The sequence below is a fragment of the Nycticebus coucang genome, chromosome 21, assembly GCF_027406575.1.
Source record: "Nycticebus coucang isolate mNycCou1 chromosome 21, mNycCou1.pri, whole genome shotgun sequence".
Lineage (NCBI taxonomy): Eukaryota > Metazoa > Chordata > Mammalia > Primates > Lorisidae > Nycticebus > Nycticebus coucang.
In genome coordinates, this window is record NC_069800.1 from 19809994 (window position 1) to 19833832 (window position 23839).

Consider the following 23839-nt stretch of genomic DNA (forward strand, 5'->3'; position numbering starts at 1 on the left):
TCTCTTGCCTCAGCCTCCCGAGTAGCTGGGACTACAGGCGCCCGCCACAACGTCCGGCTATTTTTTGGTTGCAGTTTGGCCGGCGCCGGGTTTGAACCCATCACCCTCGGTATATGGGGCTGGTGCCTTACCGACTGAGCCACAGGCGCCACCCAACCTAGGTATTTTCTTTTCTTTGCAGCTATTGTAAATGGTATTGAGACCTTGATTTAACCCTGAGCTTGACTGTTATTAATATATTGAATTGGTACTGATTTGTGTACATTAATTTTGTAATATGAGACTGTAATAAATTTATGTATCAATTCTAGCAGTGTTTTCAGGAGTATTTAATATTGTCCAGATAGAAGATCATATCATCAGCAAATGGGTAGGTCAACCTCCTCTTTTCTGATTTGGATGTCCTTTCTTTCTGTTGCCTGACTGCTCTGCTAAGACTTCTGTTACTGTGTTTTCTCTATAACAATGGGCATCCTTGTCTTATTCTAATTCTTAGAAGGAATGCTTTCAACTTTTCCTCATTCAGTATGAGGTTGCCTATGAGTTTGTCATATATGGCCTCTATTATTTCAAGGTATGTTCATTCTATGTGTAGTTTGTTGAGGGTTTTTACCATATTGGGATGCTGTATTTTTCTACATCCATTGAGATGATCATATGGTTTTTGTTTTCGATTCTGTTTATGTGGTGAAGTCCATTTAATTTACATATGTTGAACCATCCTTGCATCATAGGATGAACCCTCTTAATCATGATAAGTTCCTTTTGATGTGTTCAGACATGGTTTTCTAGTATTTTATTGAGGATTTTTGCATCTATGTTCATGGGAGATATTGGTCTGTAGTTTTCTCTTTGTGTTGTGTCTTTTCCTGGCTTTGGAATCAAGGTGATAAATGGTTTTTTGAATGAACTAGGGAGGATTCCCTTCTTTGCAATGTTATGAAACCATTTAAGTAGGATAGAAGCCAGTTCATCTTTATAGGTCTGGTAGAATTTGACTGTGAATTAATCTGATCCAGGTTTTTTCTTGTTGGGAGATTTTTTATTACTGTTTCAGTCTCACTACTTGTTATGGGTCTGTTTAGCATTTTTGTTTCTTCTTGATTCAAGCTTGGGAGGTTGTGCGTTTTATTCATTTCCTCTAGATTTGTTAGTTTGTGGGTGTACGGGTTGTCACAATAATGACAGTTTGTATTTCTGTGGTATCAATCATAATGTCTCCTTTTTCATTTCTGATTGAGTTTACTTAAATTCTTTCTCTACTATTCATGTTTAATCTACCTAGCAGTCTATCAATTTTATTTTTTCAAAGAACCAATTTTTTGTTTCATTGATCCTTAGTTTTTTTTTTTTTTTTTTTTGGTGTCCACTTCATTTAGTTCTACTCTGATGTTCATTATTTCTTTTCTTCTGTTACCTTTGCAGTTTTTTGTTCTTCCTCTCCCAGTTTCATGAGGTATAACATTAGACTGGCAATTTGTTAACTTTCTGTCTTTTGATGCAGGCATTTAGTCCTATACATGCCCTCTCACCACTGCTTTTTCTGTTTCCCAGAGATTTCAGTAGTACGTGTTGCCTTTGTTGTTTAATTCCAAAAATTTTTTATTGCAGTCTTGATTTCATCATGGATCCAGAGGTTGTTTCATTATATATATTATATATTTGTATGGTTTCCATATATTTGTATAGTTTAGAGAGTTCTTGGAATTATTTCTAGTTTTGTTCTACTGTGGTATACAAGGTATTCTCTATCTATCTTGAAAAATGTTCCATGTGCTTATAAGAAGAATTTATATTCCATAGTTTGGGGGTAGAATGTACTATAAATTTCTATTAGGTCCATTTATTCTAGAGTCCTATTTAAGTCCAGTGCTTCTTTATTGGTTTTATGCCTTGATGATTTGTCTAATTCTGTCAGTGGAGTGCTGAAGTGTCTGGTATTATGTTGTTGCTGTTTATCTCTTTCCTTAGGTCTAGTAGTTTTTGTTTTATGAATCTAAGAGCTTCTGTGACAGGTGCATATAAGGTCTGACAATTAAGTTTGTGAACTTGCCACCATGCACTTACATTGGTTGGCAGTACTGTAAAAACAACTCAGTAAGTTTTCATCACCTAGGTATGTTAGTGTCTCACAGCTATGTTCACATCAACATGTGTTGGTGTCTTACTGAGTGGCATTCATTATTGTTATGTGTTTTAATGTGCCATCGCAAGAATGTCAAAGCTTGAATGAGAGCAACAAACAAACATAAAATTTCTTGTTAAACTTGGCAAGAGTAGACGTGAAATCAGGGACATGTTAGTTCAAGCTCATGGGGATAATGTTGTGAAGAAAATGGCAATGTACAAATGGATTAAACATTTTTCTGAGGAGAGAGAAAGCATCATGGATAAAGTGATATCAGGGTGGCCAGTAATGAACAAAACTGACAAAAACACTGCAAAAAATGTATCTAATTGTGCATCAAAATCCTTGGCTGACTGGGAAGCATAGCAGACCAAGTAAACATTGATAGAGAAACAATCAGGAAAATCTTAACTGAAAATCTTGGCATGAGAAAGTTGTTTGTATAAGTGTTCCCTAAGGAGCTCACTGATGAATAAAAGCAAAGAAGAGTTGGGTGGCTCAAGGAGTAGGGTGCTGGCCCCATATACCGGAGGCAGCAGGTTCAAACCCATTAGACTGGCCAAACCCTGGCCAAAAACTGCAAAAAAGAAAGCAAAGAAGAGTTTAAATTTGCCAAGACCTACTGGAGAGGCAAAATGATGTTTGGGGTGGTGTCATCACTGGTGATAAAACATGGGTGTACTAGTACAACCTGAAACAAACTATCAGGGTGCATAATGGGTGTCAGCCAATTTTCCACGACCAAAAAAGTTAGAAAAGTTCCATTGGTCCAAATCTAGAGTCAAAACAATGTTGCTACACTTTTTTGATGTCGTAGGGATTATTCATTATGAATTCGTAGCAATTGGACAAATGGTTAGTCCAACTGGTTGAAGTGCCCAGTATTATGATGTTGCTGTTTATCTCTTTCCTTAGGTCTAGCAGTTTTTGTTTTATGAATCTAAGAGCTTCTGTGACAGGTCATATGAGATCCGACAATTAAGTTTGTAAACTTGCCACCAATTCTCCATGACCAAAAGAGTTCTGTCAGTCCAAATCAAGAGTCAAAACAATGCTGCTAAACTTTTTTGATATCATAGGGATTGTTCATTATGAATTCATAGCAATTGGGCAAACAGTTAACCAAGTTCACTATTTGGAAGTGATGAAAAGGCTGCCTAAAAAAGTTAGATGAAATGATCTGAACTTTTCACCAACAACTCATAGCTTTTACATCACAACAATGCCCCAGTGCACCCTACACTGTCTACGAAGGAGTTTTTAGCCAGTAAACAAATAACCATATTGGAACAGCCTCCCTACTCACCTTATCTGGCCCCCAACGACTTTTTTCTTTATCCAAAGCTAAAGGAAATACTGAAAGAAAGACATTTTGATAAAATCCAGGACATCAAGGATAATACAACAACAGCTTTGATGGCCATTACAGGAAAAGAGTTGCAAAATCGCCTTGAAGGGTGCACTCTGGCATCAGTGCATAGCTTCCCAAGGGGAGTACCTTGAAGGTGGCCATAATGATATTCAGCAATGAAGTATGTGGCACTTTTTCTAGAATGAGTTTGCAAACTTAATTGTCAGACCTTCAGAACTTAAGGACACCCTGTATTTAGAAAGGTTAAATCTCTGAAACAGATCATATAGCTTTAAAGAAAGGAGACGTGAGAGCTCAGCTTGGAAACACTCAGTAATTATAAGAAACACCAGTAACATCTGGGTAATATAACACCTTGGTGATAAGGGCATGGGGAAGGGAGAGCTCTACTGAGACAAGAACAGCAGTGATTGGCAGTCTCTACACCAGTGGTGCAAGAAGCCATGGGATTACGTCTATAAAAAGCTGCAGAAGTCAGTCAGGGAGTGCACCTTCTTTCACGACTCGCTTACTCTGACTCTTTCACTTCTCCTGCCTGCAGAATGCCTGCATAACATCGCTCTAACAAGACTGCTAAGATTCACTCTCTTACTAATACTGTTTCTCTCCCCCCAAATATTGTCTTCCTCTCTCTTTCTCTTATGCTAAGGTGAATAGCCCTCAGGCACCTAAGGGTAATTGTTCCCGAGTAAGATAGCGCAGCTGTCACATCTGGACAATAGATAAGCCCAGGCCGGAGACCTGGCCAGTCCTGGACCCCAACAAGTGGTGACCCAGATGAGACCCAACATATCTCCTTGTTGAATCAATCCACTTATCATTACATAATGACTATCTTTGTCTTTTTTGCTGTTGATTTAAAGTCTATTTTATATGATATAAGAATATGTATACTTGCCATCTTTTGGTTTCCATTTGTGTGAAATATTTTTTACCTTTGAGTCTACGAGAGTAGTTGGGAGTTGTATGATTTTCTTAGAGACAGCATACAAGCATGCTGTATCTGAATTGTGCTGTTTGTCCATTTTGCTGGTCTATCTTTTAAATGGGGAATTTAGATTTTTGGAACTCAGTTTTAACAAGGATATATGAGATGCTGTTCTAGTCAGATTGATTGTTACCTCATTTCTTCATTTTCTCCCTTGTGTTATTGTTCTATAAGATCTGAAAGTTTTTTCCTTTGGATGCTTTTACATCCTGGTGGTGTCAATTGTTTCCTTCCACAATGGAGCACTGTTAAACATTTCTTATAGGTAGGTCTAGTGGTGACACATTCTCTCAGTGTTTACTTGTCTGGGGAAGACTTTATTTATCCTTCATTTATGAAACTTAGTTTTACAGGATACACAAATCTTGGCTGGCAATTACTGTGTTTAATACTGAAAGTGGGACTCCCAGTCCCTCTTCTGAGAAGTCCACCATATGTCTGATGGGTTAGCCTTTGTAAGTCATGTTATGCTTTAATCTTGCATCTGTAGGATTTTTTTTCCTTCACTTTGCCTTTGGTCACACTGATGATTTATGTACCTTGTTGCCATGAATCTTCCAGGTGATCAATGACCTACGTGTATCTGGATGTCTAAATCTCAATTAATACCAGCAAGGTTTTCCTCTATTATATCCTCAAAAAGGTTTTCTATTCTTTTTTACTTGATATTTTCTTCTCTCTCAGAGATAGTTATAATTTTTATATTTGTGCTGCCTTCAGGTAGAGAGCCTGTGGCCTCAAGATCACATGTGGGCCATCAGATCCTCAAGTGTGTCCCCCTGACTGAATATAACATCATAGAACAAATCTATTTATTAAAACGATCTGTTCTGTAAAATTTGGATTTAGCCAAAAGGCCATACTCAAGGATCCAGAAGGCCACAGCTTCCCTATCCCCACATATCTTGAATCATTTTTCTTTTTGGGGGGTTTCTTTTTGTTGGTTTTCAACTGTCTTATCAATCCCATTGAGCTTATTTGCAATCCAGAGTTTGATTCTATATTTACCATCTCACACATTTGTTTTTGTTTGGAGTCCATGGATGGCGTGCTAGTGTGATTTTTTTGAGGTGTCAAAACAACCTGTTTTATCATATTGCCAGGGTTCTTATACCAGTTGCTTCTCATCTAGAATGTCTTCTGTCCCCTGAAAACGTAGCTTTGTACTTCACCTGTTCTCTTCTGCCAAGGCCTCTGCTGTTTAGTGTAGGAGGGAGTGGTGCACTCCCTTTTGGCTCACGTAGATAGATTCTTACTGTGGCATTGCTGGTGATTTGAGTTGGTTGGACCTCAGACCTCTGGGAGAGTGTTCAGTGGTAGTGGACTAGGTTAGGCAATCCCCTATTCCCAGGTCTCTGAATGGCCTGTTTGAGTCCCGAAGGAACCAGAGCAACAGCTGGCAAACTTGCCCTGTCCCTGGGTTCAGGAACTGGCTGAGGGGTGGGGTCAGGGGTGGGTTGATGCCCTGCTCTGGAACAGGGCAGGTGTACTACTGGTCTGGGATAGGAGGAGCGGCCCTTCTTAAGAAGATTAGCAGAGCCAGTCAGCATACAGAAAAAAATAAGGCACACTTCATGGATTTGCACATCATCATTGAGCAGGGGCCATGCTCATCTTCTCTGTATTGCTCCATTTTTATTGTATGTGCTGCCAAAGCCAGTACACAGTTAGTCTTATGCAGGAACACATTTGTGATATACGATAGACTCCTTGATGGAGTTACCACCATTAACACTTTTATGTAAAAAAATTCTAAAATTATTCCAAAAAATAGATCCTGGCATGAGCAATTAATGGTGTGAGATCCTAAAAGCATCAAGAAATATCACTAACAGCATGTTTCTGTAAAAGGTGTGATATCTCCCAACTAAACAGCTCAACAGGAAAAATCTCAGCCTGCAACATTCAAATTAGATTATCTCTCTTTTCTTATTTCTTAAACTCTGCCATTCAATTTCATGACACCTTAAGATTTTTATTATAAACTGTTAGTAAATTATCCAAATGTTCAAAATGTTTGCTTTAGATGAATATCACATTCTGTCTTTTCACTCCGCGTGGATTACATTTATTTCTTGAAGATGACCTAGGGTATCTTATCAAAACCTATGTGGACATTTGATATTAGTTACATTTTTACATATACCAAAGGTTTTAAAACCAGGATGTCAGAACATATATTTAAGTAATATAAAGGGAGGTGAGGTGACAAAGGATTCATTTGAAAACTGGTGTTGAAAAGTGGCAATGAACAAGAAAGGATCACCAAAAGTGACTATCGCCTAGATCCTCCATTAGGAAGGAAGAATTTGTTCTCCCAGGTGCAGACAGACCTCATTCATCTCTGGTGTCCAAGATTACTTCAAAAGAAGAGAATTGTTCTCTCCCAAGGTCAAGCTTGCTTCCCAGGGAAGCAGGTGTCAAAAGACTTATCAGTGACTCTCTCACCACCACTGCTGACAGCCTGGGCAGCTGAGACCTCTGAGAATGTGCTGTGGCTCAGTTTCTCTCTCTGCCCAATTCTGCTTCTTTTCTTTTTTTTTTTTTTTTTTTTTGCATTTTTTTTTGGCCAGGGCTGGGTTTGAACCCACCACCTCCGTTATATGGGGCCAGTGCCCTATTCCTTTGAGCCACAGGTGCCACCATCTGCTTCTTTCTTTTTCTATTACAGGTGTTGATCCTTCTGCTTCCCATGATAAACATCTGCTTCCTAATCTCCATCTCAGTCCATCTCCTAGGAAGTCCAACCACACATGCACCAGGCAAGCAGTGTAAGCAACTGACTTATCTTATTTTATCTGTGAACTACACATAACAGTATTGTCCCTGCTCTACAGAGGTGAAAACTAAACCACAAAAAGACTCATTACTTGTCATTACTTGTTAATTCCTTGTATTGCTTGTCAAATGTCATCTAAATTGTGAGTAGCAGAGCCAGGGTTTAAGCTCTGGCCACCTTCCCCAGGGAGCACGAGCTTTGGGTTAGGCTTTGGCTTAAGGGAACGTTGTGGCTGGCTTGATCTTCTATCCAGACCATTAATTTTCTCTATATCAGCAAAAATTCTTATGTTTTGCTCTGTTGTCATTCATGTGTTCACGAAGTAGCACCTTTAATTTTATCCAAGGACTCTTGTTTGCAGTCACCACTTGGCCAACTATTTGGGTCAGGAGGCCTCACTTTCAGCCTTATCGCAGTCTTCTTCACTAAGCTTAATCATTTCTAGCTTATGATTGAAAGTGAGAGATGTGCAACTCTTCCTTTTACGTGGATACCTAGAGACCATTGCAGGGCTACTAACGGACCTAATTTAAATACTGTTGTGTTTTAGAGACTGGGAGCAGCCCAAAGAGATGGAAAGAAAGAGGTGAGAGAGTGGCTGGTTGGTGGAGCAGTTAGAATACACACAACATTTATCAATTAAGTTCAACACATCATATGGGCACAGTTTGTGGTGCCCCAAACAATTATGACAGTGACATCAGAGATCACTGATTACAGATCACCATAACAATTTAAGACACTGTAAAGATCTGAAACAAGAGATACCAAAATATGACATAGAGACATGAGATAAGTGCTTGTTTTGGGGAAAATTGGGCCAGTAGACTCGCTCCACCTAGGCTTGCCACAAACCTTCAACTTCTAAAAATGCAGTATTTTTGAAGCATGGTAAGGTGAAGTGAGATAACACAAGCTATGCCTGTATGCCCTTTTGTTTGGGGACTTGCCAATCAATCAGGAGAGAGAGAAAAGAAAGGTCTATTTTATTTTCCTTAGATAATTGTTTTAAGTTCTAGAATCTCCACATCAATGTCTCCACTACTTTCCTAGGAGACAATTCCAGGGAATTGTCTCCTAGGAAAGTAAAATTTTATTTGAAATTTTCGTCTGTGGATACTTTGTCAGCAACATTTTCTCATAGTAACTGCCCAGAGAATGGAGAATAATGCTCTTGCCCAAGATTCATTTCTAAGGATGCCTTTCAAATATGTCCTTCTTGGACAAGGGTGCTCGTGTAGGTGGTCTTCAGATGCTACTCTTTCCAACTTTTTCCCGATGAGTACCTGCAAATAGCAGAACTAATGAATTCTGGTGTTTGAAATAATCTTCTCTAAACTTAATTTCTCTGACCATTCTCTCATTTCCTAAATAGTTATTTTTCAGAGGAAGAAATGTAAAAATACGTATACTCTGAAAAGGCTAGATATGGAATAAAAGTCAGTGGGTAGGCCATTTGATTGTGTTGGAGATAGAGATGCTTAGAAAGAATTAGAATTGCTTGCTGCTTCGGTTTTCCATATAAAAGCCCAAATAGATGCCTTTTAAGAGTTTGCAATTTTTAGATGCAGTAATGTAGCCTCATACCTTCATCTTTACAGGCTTCCACTGCCTCTTCCGAAGCGGGGCTGGGCACAGTGGCAGTGTTGACTCCATCTGTAAGGCAGAAACAGATACACTGACTCATAGTTCATCCTGTCAAGCTGTGGCTTCCTGCCCCTGAACCTCCCTCCCTGCTCCACCAAAGAAAACAGGAGCTCATTTCATGTTGTAAGACACTGAATGTTCTGTGAAGGGGCTAGTGCGCTGGGACTCTTCTATAATTAGCCCAATAGAAAGCTTCAGGCAAGACAGAGACTAATGTAATGCAAACTATTTTGTATGTGTAGGTGTGTGAAAAATACTATTTGTAGGTAATAATATCCTTTGCCATTTTGCTTCGTCCTCACCTCTTAAAGACGATGTATTATTTTTCTTAGGAGTAGACTGTGAAAGAAAGTAGATGCTCACAAGTTTCTACAAAGTGCTTTTGTGTGTGTGTGTTTAAAAGTTTGGTCTTTCTTAGCACAGCATTTCTGCTCCCTTCTGCCAGGCTGTCAATCTGCAGAGAGCAGTTCTGACGGCTGGCAGTGTAGAGTCCTGGGAGAAGGGGATTATTGGGCAGAAGGCACGGGAAGCCATTTGGAGATTTCATGTCACCCAAGAACAAAATGGAGACTAAGGACTTGGAGGTCTCTGTCCCCCTCCCAGCATCAATTAGTGTCATCAGAGTTGATCTCTCTTCTCAGTGTCAGCAGCACCACTGTGACTACTCATCTTTGGCCTCCAGAACAACAGGTAATTAGCTTGCTGACATTAAAACAGTAAGTACAGGGTGGACATAAAGTTTGTGTGCAATTTAAATATAAATTTAATTCATGAAATATAATTATAATGAACTTTATGTCCACCCTGTATAAGACATGAAATTATCAAAATCATTTGGAAGGGTTAATATCTCATAATTCAGAAAGGAACCCATAACAGGGTCATAAAGGTAACTTGCACATACACGATCACTAACACACACTTGGAGCTGATACAAATATTTTCTAGTGTATCTTTTGTCCACAGAGTGTAAGGTGTTACTTATAGGTCATTGGAATGGAGAATACAATTTTTAGTAGGGGATAACTGGAGATGATGACTTACTTTCTTTTCTTAGATGACAATATCCTATTTAATAGGACAATATCCTATTGTACAAATGAACAAACAAACAAACAAACAAACAAAAAACTATTAACCTTCCCTGATGTCACACAGCTCTCTGTTTTTCTGCTTCCTGTCCCAGCAAAGCTCCCTGGAAGCAGCTATTGCTGTTGATGTCACTTCTCACTCCATAACCCATACAGAGGAGCTTTTCCTCCACAGTTCCTCTGGGGATTGTCTTATCATAGGTGCTGACCTTCCTGTGCAAATCCATTGGTCATTTCTCTTTTTGTATCTTGCTTGACTTCTCAGAGGCATTTCACAGTCCTTCCTCTGGTCTTCTTAAAGCATTTTCTTACTGTGGTTGCTCCATCTTTACTGGCCACGTGTCTAGCTGTAATCTTGTCCCAGGTCCCTTGTCTTCATTATTTATATGTTCTCCCTAGAGAATCTCATCCAGTCGCATGGTTTTAAATGTCATCCTTAGGTCGGGGACTTTCAAATCTATGTCTGTACTCCACACCTCTCCCTGAGAATCTGGACTCCTATCTAACTGACTCCCACATGGCTAAGAGTCCTTTCAAATTTACTGTGGCCAAAGCTGATCTATTGAGCTTCTCAACAAAAGCCATGCGTCCTGTGGCCAGTTTTTCCTATGTCATCCACATAGTTACTGAAGCTAAAAACCTTACTCCAGGTCCCTCTTTCCCTCATACCTGTCATCTATCCCATCAGCATGTCCAAATGTCTTTCTTTCCAGAATGTGACACCTATCAGTCCATTCATCACCATTTCCAGCCACCACCATCACTGCTTCTCTGCAATAGCCTGCTAAGAGTCTTACTCTTCCTCTTTTGACCTATTTTCACTCACAGGCAAAACCAGCTTTTTAAAACAGATCATGCCTGGGTGACACTTACAATCTTCCATTAACTTCCTTTGTAGTTCTTATGAAATCAAATTATATACAGTCATACGTGACCTGTCATTTGCATGATCCGTTCACTCCACCTAGAAGACTGTGCCACCACATCATTATCCATCTCTCATTTTAATGATCACGTCCTCAAAGCATCCTCCTAAATCCAGCTAATGGAAGTTGCCATCTGTGTCCTTCTCTGTTGCCTTATTTCTCTGCAAGACACTTACTGCTATTGATATTTTAATCCTCTTTTACTTGTTTATCGTTTGGATACTTTACCAAAATGTAAGCTTCAAGGAAGCAAGAATATATGGTCCTTATTGATGTTGCCATATTCTTAGTGCTGTAACAGTGCCTGGGACGCAGTAAAATTTTCACTTGTATTTGTAAAGTGACTTTTAAAAGGACTATTACCCTACAACTTCTATTTAATTTGATCATAACAATAGTCAAAACTGCTAGATTATGCTGTTTGGAGATTATGGGGTTTTTTGTTTGTTTTGGTTTGGTTTGTTTTTTTGTTTTTTTATGATGTGGAAGAGGCCTGCAAGATTATATAATGAAAATTGAAGCTGGAAATTATATTGAACAAAAAGAAGATATTTTCATTTTGGAAAAATAATAGCAAGTCAAAAGGGCTTAAATAACCAGAAGCACATCTTCAATTTCTCTGCACTCTGATTAGGGAAGCCATGAAATAGCAAAATGAACATAAAAATGTACATGGACACCAGCCAGGATCATAGATGGATCCTGTTAATGGACTCTGTTCCAGCAGGCGGCTTGTTGGAGGACAGAGATGCCACTGAGGGATGCCTTACAGCTCTCTGGTGAGAGGCGCTGCACTGTGGTGATGACACCATCGAATTCAAGGGGTGGAGAAGACGGTGGACATTCTAACCATCTCTGCTCACAGGCAAGGTCATCCCAAATCCAGGAATAAACTACCTGTTTTCAGTTGATTAAGGGGAAAAGCATGAATAGAGAAAACAGGCAAATATGTATGCACGTGTGTGCACAAGTGAGTGTGCGTGTGTATGTCTGTATACAGGGCTTGGGGAAAATCTGTGTGGATAAAGGTAGTTTGGGACACAGCAGTGAGTGAATAAAACCTGAGAAACCTCAACAGTCAGAGAATGGCCTTCACTGTCAGCAGTTAATTGACTAATACTTCTCAGCCCCAAATGGTAAAAACAGTGACAGCTTTCCACATGAGACTCATCTGCTATGGAACATGATGATGAGTGGTTCGCAGGTGAGGGAGGGTTGGGTAACAACAGTTTGCTGTATCTGAAATTCATTTCATTGCCAAACCACTTTGCCGCAAAGGGAGCCAGCCACCCAGTAACAGGTGCACAAGGTCCTGTGGCCTCACCTCAGTGCTTGCTCTGATTGGCCTTCTTCAGTTCCATCTCCAGGTTAATAATAAAAGCTGCTGGTTCCCTAGCAAAAGCTCCAAGGTTAACGTATGAAGTTTTCAGTGAAAAACTTATCACACTACCTGTTTTAGTTCCAAGAGTTCAGCCTGGTACACCTTAGACAGAGCCCAACTATTCCAAAAATGCCCCTCCATGGGGCTCACTGTAACTGAGAGAATGACTTAGACTCTAAAGGGAAGGAGGATTTTTATTTTGGCGGTAATGTGGTAACTGCATGATTATGTCTATCATTCTTTTAAAGGAGCATGTGGCTGAGTACAAAAATGTGTAGAAAAAGATAATAAATCAAAGGTGAGTCCGATTCCTTTTGAGCCTTGAGTTCTGTGTAGCATCTGTAAGCATTAGGTTGACACATGTCCTTTAGTGAACAGGGGCGATGTTGGGGAGGCATCAGATCTCACTTAGAGCTCTGTGTGTGTGGGCGTGGGCGGTCAGGCTCCGTGACCACATATTCCACAGTGGCAGAGAAGTGCCTGGAAGTATATGGCCCTTCAAAATTGAATGAAAATCAGTAAAGAACACTCCCACTCAATGTGCAGGGAAAGCCTCTTCTTCATTTCCTTTAAACTATTTTTATTCTATTTTCCCCTTCAAGCTACATCTGCTAATGTTGGCCTGACTTAAGTCAGCCAAGCTGTGGCTTGGCATGTCTAACCTCCCCCAATCCCGCTTAGAACTTTACCAAGCAAACTGTTATTACAGGGAGAAAAGATGGAATTAGTGAATGAGACATGAGGATGTACCGCCCTGTCGGGAAGCACCGTCAACTCACAGCTAACAGTGTAGGTGGCTTCCTAAGGGGGACCCGAATGAACACGGGAGTTAATCTAGTGAAAGGTATAAGCATTTTCAGACAACAGCATTGAGTAAAGTCATTGTTCACCTCTGTGGATGAGGCCTAGGAGACTCCTCAAAAGAAATCTGAGCCCACCTGCTTCTTGGCTCTGCCCTTCCATTTCTTCTGCACTTTGCTTTTCCTCTGGACCAGTCTCATCTTTCAAGAAAATCATGGAGGGAAAAAACAAAATGCATCAAGTAAATTTATGAAATATCCTTTTATGGATAATATGCAGCACTGAGATTAATTGTAACCAACATAGCATGATTCCCCGTAAAGCAAAGCAGAGAAATGAATCAAAGGCATGAAACAGATAGATTACCTGCATAAACAGGTGCATTCATACTCATCCCTTCTTACATGATTTGCTAGATGAAACGTTGAACTTCATTCAGCAGTTCCTAGTAACATGTCCCCTAGCTCACCATTTCCCAAAATGCAATAAACATTTCAATCCCGGTCTGCTTTTCTCTCTTGTTTTAGGTAACAGGTGCTATATAAGGAAATTTGGCTGATTAAGTTTCTATACCCTTTATTTTTCCGTTCAATATATGTTGCAAAAATAGTCTGTTTCACTTAACTTTCACCTGACAGTCTAAAATACCTATGCTACAAAATATTTTGTCTCTAATAGATCATGCTGGTTCAAGTTTATGCTACAGTATGTAACTCTGTGAAAAATAAATAACTGGACAGTTACAATGGAGACTATTGTAGTAACTATTTAAAAACATTTTCTATTTTTAAATTTTATTTTTTAATAAAATTTCAGATTAATATGGGGGTACACAATTAGGTTACATAGTTTGCATCTGTAAAGTCTGAGTTGTGGTTGTTTCCTTCACTTGGGAAGTGTGCCATAGAAACACTTTCCCTTTGGGTGGGAAGTTGCTATAAAAACATTTTCTTTTGTTTTAAAATGTGTACCATATCAGTGGATTTCTGTTTAGAAGAAAAGAAACTTTCAAAGGTAAGTAAAAGCACTATTTCATAATTCATTGCTGGAAGGGTCTCCAAATTACTTTCTGTTTGGAAAATAAAGTGAATAAAATGATAAATTTATCTAAGGGAACAGGAACAAAATATAAAACACGTAGTTAAGTACAAAAATCAGAGAAGCAGAATTTACTAGGCTATATTAATGTGAGTTAAAGATGGCTGCAAATGCTTTGTGTCTCAAGAAGTAGAATCTGTCTCCCTTCTCTTTGAATCCTGACCAGTTCCGTAACTTATACAGGAAAATGGAATATGGGAGAGGTGATTTTCTGAGACTTCCAAGCTGTCCTCAAAGGATTGGCAGCTTCTGTCTTCTGCCTCTGGGAAGCCAGGTGCCGTACTGTAATGAAGCTGAAGCTAGTCCACCACGTGGAGAAAGACACGTGGAAAGTGAGAAGAGCTATGTGGGGGAGCGCTGAGGCACCAGACATGTGAGTCCTTCCAGAACCTTCTGACCTAGCCAGCTAAATGCAACTGATCGGTAACCTCAGCCAATGCCACAACAAGTGCAAGAATCATCCGGCTGAGCCCTCACCCACGAGCAGACCAAATAACTTAACTTTATTTTGCTTGAGAGCTTTGATCCATTATTTCCTTATACTGCCAGTTCTTAACCCAGAGGAAAGAGGATGGGGTCACCTCCTCAGAGGAGGCCTGTGCTACTGGAGCTGAAAGAAGAACCTCAGAAACAGAGGAAACGTATCACCTAGCAGCTCTGAAAAATAAGCGATGGAATAAAATTTCAAACACGGAAACATTTGGATTTGACCTAAATGAAAGAAAAGTTCATAATAGAATGATAACAAAAGGAAAAAAAAAAAAGAGAGAGACTCTGAAGTTGGTGAAGAATGCAGTCAATAAATCTATAATATGGACAGAATCCTCTCTGCTTGCTCATCACTGTGCCATCTGTCATGGGGCTTCTAACATAAGAACCTGGGCCAGCTCTCTATGCAATCAGATCCAGGCCTAAGTGGCATATTTAGTGGCCATGCAATTAGCCGACTTTTTCTCTGTTCTGGTTCTTTGTGAAGGTAATGATGTTGGCCTTTGCTCTAGGGAAGAAATAGTCGTTTCTGCTGTTCTTGCTCTCTTACCAAGGTCAAGTTGATTCAACTGCACATGCAAAAAACTTAGCCACTATCTTCCCCCTTCCTCCCACCAAATGGACTCAGAGTCAAGCAGGAGCAACCTGCCAGCTTTTCTTTCTTCCTCAACAGACGGATCTTGTAACACGTTTCACAATAGGCCTGAAGTCTGCAGGTGACAGGTTGCCTTAAAAACTAGTCTGGTTACCAGCTCTCCTACAGAGTGGGAATAGAGACCTTTCTTATGAAGAACAGTAGAAGAGGAAGAAGAGAAGGAGAAACAGCAACTGAATCACAGGAATGTGAGGAATCGTCCAGCAGTTATAAATGCATAAAAAGGAAATTCGTGGTCAGACCCCCAAATCTAGCTTTCTAATGGTATTATAACAACAAGTCTATCAGTTTACCTAGTCTGCTGCTCTGGGCTTTTATCCTTACCCTGGGCTTTAACCCTTAGGGAGCCAACGTGCTCCCTAACATAGACCTCTGAGTGGCATGCTTTTGTTTTCTGCTTGGAGTCTCTGCTGCACAGTTTTCTATTTGCAGCACTTCTGCCCTTTGGAAACCAAACTCAAGAAACACTTGGTATGTTTATTGCAGAGTAAATGCTTTCTAGAAGAATGCTGGTTTTGCCATTTGAGTAACATGCCCTCGGACAAAAAGGTTCAGGTATATTGCTTTCATCAATTTCCAGAACAGTACAGCCTCAAATCCAGCAGGGGGAACCAACGTAGAAGTCTTGTTTTCCCAGCCCAGCATGTGCATTTTGGGGCAGTTAGATTAGCATTCATTTCACTTTCTTTTAGAAGGACATTTTGGCTGGCTTATGACTCCCCATCCATTTTAAATACTTCAAATGGGTGAGTTCTTAGTGAAACAGTGTTATGTCCACTGGTAGGGAAAAAAAAAGTTACGTTACAAAGTGACTGGTAAGTATTTGATAAGGACAAGCTTTCCTATTATCAGCCCTGCCTGTCTAGCTATCATTACAGAAAACACATAAACAATAAAAAGTTAAGTAGAGTGGGGCATGTAAAATTATGGTTTTTAGAAAGGGATTTTAAAAGCCTTACTATAAATGTGAAACAATATAGGGAAATGCCAGGCTATTTTGTTAGCTTAAAAAATGTCACACAGAAGCTACATTCTCATAATTAATATACCTTTAAAATCACACATTAACTTCAGGTAATAAATTTCCACAACGTCCATGATGAGCGTGCTGAAAAGCAGAGTAACCTGGAGGATTTCACTGGTTGCATCTTTCTCACTTTCCAGTATCCGTTCTCTACTCTTCCCCCTTCTTTAAGCCCATATTTATTAAGTATTTAGTGTCTGTGAGAATATTACAGAAATTTTATAGAAATGAGACTCCTAATACAAAGCAAATTCATGTAAGTGGAAGGAAGATTCTACTGGCTGGACTATGATAAGAATGCCATCCATATTTAACTCTGCATGGGAGAGTTTTACAAGGACAAGATCGCGACTTGGTGATTACAAATTGCTGTCCTAATATTTGTAGTTTCTTTTGTGAACTGTACATGGGGATATGAAGAGAAAGGATAAGGAAATCAGAATCCATCCCTGTCACTGGGGCAATGATCTGACGTGTACTTCCTTCTGGTCTACTCTTGCCTTTTTTCATAAAGGTCTTGAGATTTCTGGATACAGGCAAAATATAGGCAATCCAAAACCAGTGGTTTGTAGATTGGGTTATTGGTCCCCATTCTTCAATGGGTTATTGGTTCCCATTCTTCAATTTCATGGTAATAGGGTTACAATACAGAGGGTGCCAAAAATGTAGACACATTTTAAGAAAGGAAAAAACTGTATTAAAATTGTAATACCCAAATCAAGTTTGACTTCTGCAATTACAAGAGATATATATGACATGCAAAATAACAAATGTTGGTACACATTGTGTATTACAAATTTAATGAAGTATTTTTTCTTTCTTAAGATGTACATACATTTTTCTTGGCACCCTCTGTGTTAAGTCAGCACCCCTCCACTGTGGGCAGAGAATATTTCCATCCCATTGATGATGGACTTGGCCATGTGACTTGATTTGGCTAATGAAATGCCATGTAAACAACGAGCTTATTTCATATGCTGCATAATTAGATTTGGTGCTTGTGCTTCTGACATTTTCCATATAAGAGGGCGCCCCTGTAGCTGCAGGAGGATGAGAGGTACATGAAATGGACTTGGACTAAGTTATGGTCTGAAGCCATGTGTGGACAACTCACAGCTTGAAGCACAACCAGCCGGCTGAGCCCAGCCTACATCAATCAAACCATAATCAACTAGCAGAGCCTGAGAATATTATTTGGTAGGAAAGTACATTTTGGGTAATTTGTACTTTGGGTGAAAGTACATTTTGGGTGATTGCTACGACATTATTATAGCAATAGCTGATTAATACATATGGTATGTTTATTTTTCTCAGCTCAAGAAGGCTTGAAGTTACCTTTTTTAATGTTAGCACTCTATTATTTCTAAAGAATTCAGTCTTTAATATTGCATTTTCCTCCATCTATATATTTTCATCTCATGTTTTCCAAAATTCTCTAGAAGACACACATTTGAAAAATAAGCTTAGCTTATCTAAGAAAGGGTTGCTCTTAGGGAGTGTGTACTGCCATCAATATAATAATGTTTATGTTTTGTTTAACTGCAGAGCTATCTTGGCAACAGGATGATTCTAGTTAATACTAGCTAACATTTACTGAGTTCTGCATATGTTCCACTCACTCGGTGCTTAACTGCTTTGCAGAGATTATCAAATTTGATTCTCATAAAAGCATATGAGGTAGGAATTATATCTATGTTTCATGAATGGGAAAACTGAGACACAGAGATATTAAGTAAGATTCCACCATAGAGATGGACAATTTTAACCCAGTCAGCTGATGCCAGATCCCAGTATTGCTTCCCTGGAAACATAACTGATATTTGTTGTCTGGATAAGAGAATTAAATTTATGGGCCAGCACAAATGCAGGAAGTGTAAAGTTAACATACAATACAAAGAACATTGAGAATCACCCCTCTGGCACTTAAGTCAGGTGGCTGCAAGGTTACAACTTCAAGCTTTTTTGTTCTGATGCCAAAGATATAATTTTAGATAACAGAAAGTTGCAAGAACAGTACACTAAACTTTCTTTTTTTTCCCTGAGCCACTGAGAACAAGTAATCAGCCCCTAATCACTGTCATCAGCTTTGAATCTTTAGGGTGTATGTTCTACAAACAAGGACATTCTCTTTCATAGCTACAATATGACCATCAAGATCAAGATCAAGAGATTAATATCAATGATAATACTACTGCCTAAGCCACAGCAATCTAGGACCATACATAGCATTTGATTCTTGTGTCTCTTCAGTCTCCTTCATTTGGGGACAGAGATGCTCCTGCCTCTGCCGGGCTCTGTGCTGAGTGTTTGCACCATCACCAGCCAGCTCCCTCATGGTGAATGCATGCCTTGCCCACCTCTACTTCATGGCTTCAGGAAGAAGGAAAGGATAGTTCCAAACATTAAAAGTTTTGATCTGGAGGTGTCATTAGCTTGTTGATCTATTTTACTAGCTTACTCTTCGAAAAGTTTCTGAGTTGGCTGCCTCATTTTAATGAAAAGCCTGATGTGTGCCTGGTAGTGCAGATGAAAAGGTGTCCAGACAGACAGATGGACAGCCGTGAGGCTGAGTAGTCACCAGCTAACAGGGCTGGGAGCTGCTTCTCACTAGGCAGCTCCTTGGCTCCAGACATTTCTATGCTCAGGCACCTCACGTGTCATCCTGCATCCTGCAACAGGCCTACTGAGTCAGACTTTGATCTCCATGTTTATAGGAGAAGAAATCAAGGTTGCAAGAGATAAGTCATTTCTCCAAAGTCACACAGTTAGTGGCAGAGCTGGGACTCAAACTCAGGTTCAGATTAAGCCAAATCCTGATCTTTCTCTTACTTGCCCTGCAGACTCCTATGACCTCTGCTCAACTGCATGAGCTAACTTGTACATCCTCTGCAGAAAGAGATGCCCCTTCTTGCTTCTGTGCTGTGCTAGGCACCCAGTGCTATGCCCAAATCCATTAGGGCTCCATAAACACTTGTCAAGGGATTAAAAAGGAAACTTCATTATTTCTTCTCCTCCTCCTCCTCCTCCTCCTTCTCCTCCTCCTCCTCTTCTGCCTCCTCCTCCTCATTTTGCTTAAATTCTATTTCGGTTTTCTGCATAGATAAGGTATGACATCTATCTGAACTTCTTCTTGAATTTCATTGCATTGTGGATTAGTTTAAAAATTTCATTTCTCTTGGATCTCAACTAAGGGTTCCTAAAAAATCAAATGTGTGAGGGATAGGGAAAACAATCAGAGTCTATATGCTTTGCCAGCACCACCTGGTCCAGCCTCTGTCCCTGTCCCCCTCTCCTGGGTGGTGGCAATCACTTTCCAATGTGTTACTACTTTACTTCTTGTCCTTAAAGTCTATTCTCAGCCTAGGAGCCAGTTTCTTTTAAAACATAAGGCCCCTCTCACCACTCTGCTGCTAAAGTGCTCTGATGGCTGCAGGACCCTGCGCGGTGGTGACTTCTGTTCTCTTCCTACCTTCATTCCCATCTAGTGCCTTCACACTCACTGGCTCCAGCCAGGCTGGCCTCTGTGCTATTCCTCCAGCTCACGGGGCTCTCTGCCCCCATCCCTCTGCCTGGAGTGCTTTCTCCCCAGACCCTTCAAGTCTCTGCTCAAATGTGCCTTTTTCACCGAAGTCTATGCTGAACCCTCCATGGTAGATTCTATCATCTCACACTCCATCCTGCTTATCCCAATTTTCTTCAGTTTTTCAATTGTCTGTCATCTTTCAATATCTCATATCATGCAATTTAGGCAGATATGATGTTCATTGTTTATGTGTACCAGGCCCCCATTAAATATAAGCTCGGCGAGACAAGGGATCTTTGTGTACTTCGTTCACTGATGTCTCCTGAGGACCTAGAATGAGCTCATAGTAAGGGTTCAACAAATATTTGTCAATTAATAAACTATGCTCTTGCCTTAATTGGCCTTGCTTGGCTAGTTTACAAATTAATCAGAAAGAAAAAGCAGAAAGTTATCTTCTATCCCAAGATCTTCTTGAGTTACTTATGAAGTATGAGGTTCATGTGTCACGTGGGGCAGAACTTTTCAAGAAAGGTGGTCCAGACAGAAGAATTCAGGCTCTTGTTATCATAGAGCTATTACCATTTTGTTTTCTTATGACAGCAGTTAGCTAAAAGGAATCCCTTCTGTAGACCAGGAGATATTTTGTGTGGAACTTGTTAAGATGTGTTTCTCCAAACTAATGACATAAAACCTCCTGGGAAGGTGGTGAAGCACGTGTGGCCAGTTTGGGAAAATGTTGGGCAGTGCTCTCCTCACTGCCTGTTTTATCCCAAGTAAACTCAAACAGTATTAGGACCATGCCCCATTCACTGAGAGGGTGTAAGACTCATGGATTGGTCTTCAGTTATGGGACAGAGAGGACAGCTTTCTCACCCTTATCTCTTGAAGCACATCTTGAAACAGCATAGTTGTCCATGTAGAAGGAGAGGATCTAATTGAAGCTGTTATGTTTCAAACCTGTGAGTCTGTTAAGGAAGATTTAAGTGTGACACATGTGCAAGGAGAGGAAACACATTAGTAGTATCCAACGGTCCCTTCCATATATTTTGTACAAGGATAAGCAAAGAGCCAAGTACTCGAAAAGGAAAGAGCTCAACAAATATCTGCAGAAGGATTGAATTTTATAGCATTTCAACATTGAAGGTATAACCCCGGCATACTAAACCTTGCTGTGGCATTTCTTAATATAAAAATAGTACAAGGCAATGTACCAGAGAGCTATTTTCAATATCGCATGTATCCTCTTAATAGATAACATATGGTTCTCCCATATGGCATGCTAATACAGATACTTTTACTCTGATACGGTTCATTTTTAATCCAAGGCTTTCCGAGTACTTTATAAACACTATTCATTAGCACAGCCTTCCCTGGGGAAGTTGTACCGCCCTGCAGAGATACAAAGCACCCTGTATACCATCAATAACTATTAAGGAAAGACAATAATAAGAAATATATTAATGTGGCTGTTTTTTTCAATAAACCAACAAGTAGGAATTACACAACTTTCCCTAAGTCTTCCAGTGACTTCATGGGGTAACTGAGGTGAGAAATCAACTTAAGCAGACACTTAATGGTTATTCTACTAGTTGATGTATGCCAATGAATAGACCACAAATTATGGCAGTTCTCAGATATAGAAGAATCTAGTGTCAACTCCATAACTGGGAAAATTATGGACAATAATAGCATTACAATGAGAATTCCTCTCTTTCTCCAAAAAAAAAAAAAAAAACAGCAGCTGCATTTTTCCATTAATTTCAAGCCCTAAGGTTAAGGATTTCTTCTAAAAAATCCATTTCTCTGTATCATCATTTATGTTCCTGAATCAAGATAGCCAGAGCACCCACACATTTGTTTAAAACAGGCATACATTGCGCTCTGTGCAGATGTTAAATACAGAAGTGGAAAGATGAAAAAAAAATTTTTTTTTGCTTTTTTGCTGAAGAATTGAAAGTATATAAAGACATCCTTCAAATAGAAGAAGCATCCCATGAATATATTCAAAAGGCATTAGATATCTTTGTCATCAATTAATGTTGTTGAATACCTACAAAGTTCAAATTGCTGAAGAAGGAATAAATTAGGCTGTTCTAAAGACAAAAATCCTTTTCTTTTGGGGGCTGACAAGAGAGAAAGGGATGGAAAGGTTTCATGAGAGGTAGTGAAAGGACCAAGCTAACTCCATTTTGTTAAATCTAACTCCATTTTGTCTCACAGCCTTCACTGACCCCACTTTGCCCCACAGCCTTCAATTTGCAACTACGTACCAAAGGTGATAGGCAACCTGCTTCCTCCTCCACCCCCAGCTCCAGTATGTCTGCCCCAGTGATAACGGCATCCACCCTTGGCCCCAGTAGTAGTAAATCTTTCCCCTAAGCAATCAGCCCAAGTCAAACACTGTCTAGTTCCCTAAGCCCCATCCCCCCCTCCCTTTTTCCTTTCTGTATTCTTAAAACTGCTCTTCCCTCTGCGGTGGGGGCTTCTCTGCTCTCCTGCTGCGTCAGGAATGGAGAAGCCCAAGCCTGAGCTTGTGAATAAACTACCTCTTGCTTTTGCATCGGACTTGGTCTTCTGGTGATTTATGAGGGGTACCCTGCGACCTGGGCACAGCAGTGCCTGCCTGCACAAAGTGGAAATGGGGCTACAGATGATTACTGAGAGAAAAATGTAAAAGTTTATCTCACATATATAGATAAGAAGTTGGGTCTTTGAGCTGAGTAAAATGAGTAACTGGTCTGGTTCTCCACTTGGCATCGTCCAAATATTTCTTTAGGAAGTTACTGATTGAAGATATACATGTGTGAGTCCAAGAGTCCTTTGGGCCTGTCCCAACGGAAAAGCCTCTCCTTTTCCAGATAGCCTAATTTATTCCCTCTCCAGGGTACAAGTCAATACACATATATCTTAAGTTATGGGCAGCCTTGCATGATCACAGGAAATAAAAGCCTTCATTTTTGTTTTTATGTCACTTTCCTCCTTTAAAATATTTGTTCTTTCTTTGTTGAGACATGCTATTTTATGTGTTGGAAGTAAAAATTTTAAGATGCTGATTTGGAATTTTGAAGTTTAAGATGAAAACAATGTATGAGTCTTCCATAATTCATATGAAGTTTTTATAAAACTGTGCCCTTACCCTAATTACAATCCCATAGATGACAAAACTCATCAACCACCCCAAAGTTGCCTGACAACTACAAAAACAACATGTATTTTCTCTCTCTTTACAGATTGCCAGCAATGGTTTTGTTTGACCAAATGTTTTGCTAATTGCTATTTGACATCGTACCAGAACAAATTTTAGCATATTACCTGTACTTAACATGAAAATCATTTGCAAGTGGAGAACCACACAGCTTTAGGCAGAGTGTAGAGCACATTTTGGGGGGGTGAAGTTTTAGGCCCAGGACACTGTCCTTACAACAGCATGCTTTCCTTCTAAAGGAGTAATTTGGAAGTTACACTCTCTGGAGTACTGCTTCTTGAATGTCAACTGTGTGTCAGAAGCCCATGGTGGGCTTATTTAACACTGACTATTGGGCTCTAGGTCAGTGGATCTGGATTGGAGTCTGAACATCCTCATTTCCAACCAACTCCCAGGTGATGCAGCCTCTATGGGTCTGGGAGCCACACATTGAGAATCGTTGGTCTGGGCTTTAGAGTATTAATGGGTAAGAATAGAAAGTACGATATGACTTATTTTTATTAAATATGGCCATGAACATCTCACTCTTGGCTTCATCACTGAAGTGTTCATTTCCCAGCTTCTGAATCTCTGTAGCCACAAATTGAAAAATCCTTTGACACTACTCTAAATGTCTTAGAAATAAAAAGAAAGGTAGATTTTTTTTGTAAAGTAAAGGTATAAAATTTACCTTTTCACTAAATTTTTACTAAGGGTTTACAATTAGATCACTTTATCTTAAAATGTATTCAT

General features: G+C 39.7%; 1 protein-coding gene and 1 non-coding gene across 2 annotated transcripts in view; both read right to left on the reverse strand.

Moving 5' to 3' along the window:
• MACROD2 (mono-ADP ribosylhydrolase 2) overlaps positions 1-23839 on the reverse strand; it is a 2256418-nt gene that overhangs the window by 108261 nt on the left and 2124318 nt on the right. The window contains exons 12-13 of the mRNA XM_053574070.1: positions 13251-13313; positions 8855-8923 (exon numbers count right to left, since the gene is read on the reverse strand). Of these exons, the coding sequence (XP_053430045.1) occupies positions 8855-8923; positions 13251-13313 (132 nt within the window). The remainder of the gene's footprint in view (positions 1-8854; positions 8924-13250; positions 13314-23839) is intronic.
• LOC128574313 (U6 spliceosomal RNA) lies at positions 6045-6151 on the reverse strand. Its single transcript, XR_008376690.1, has one exon. It is a non-coding gene; the product is annotated as a U6 spliceosomal RNA (small nuclear RNA).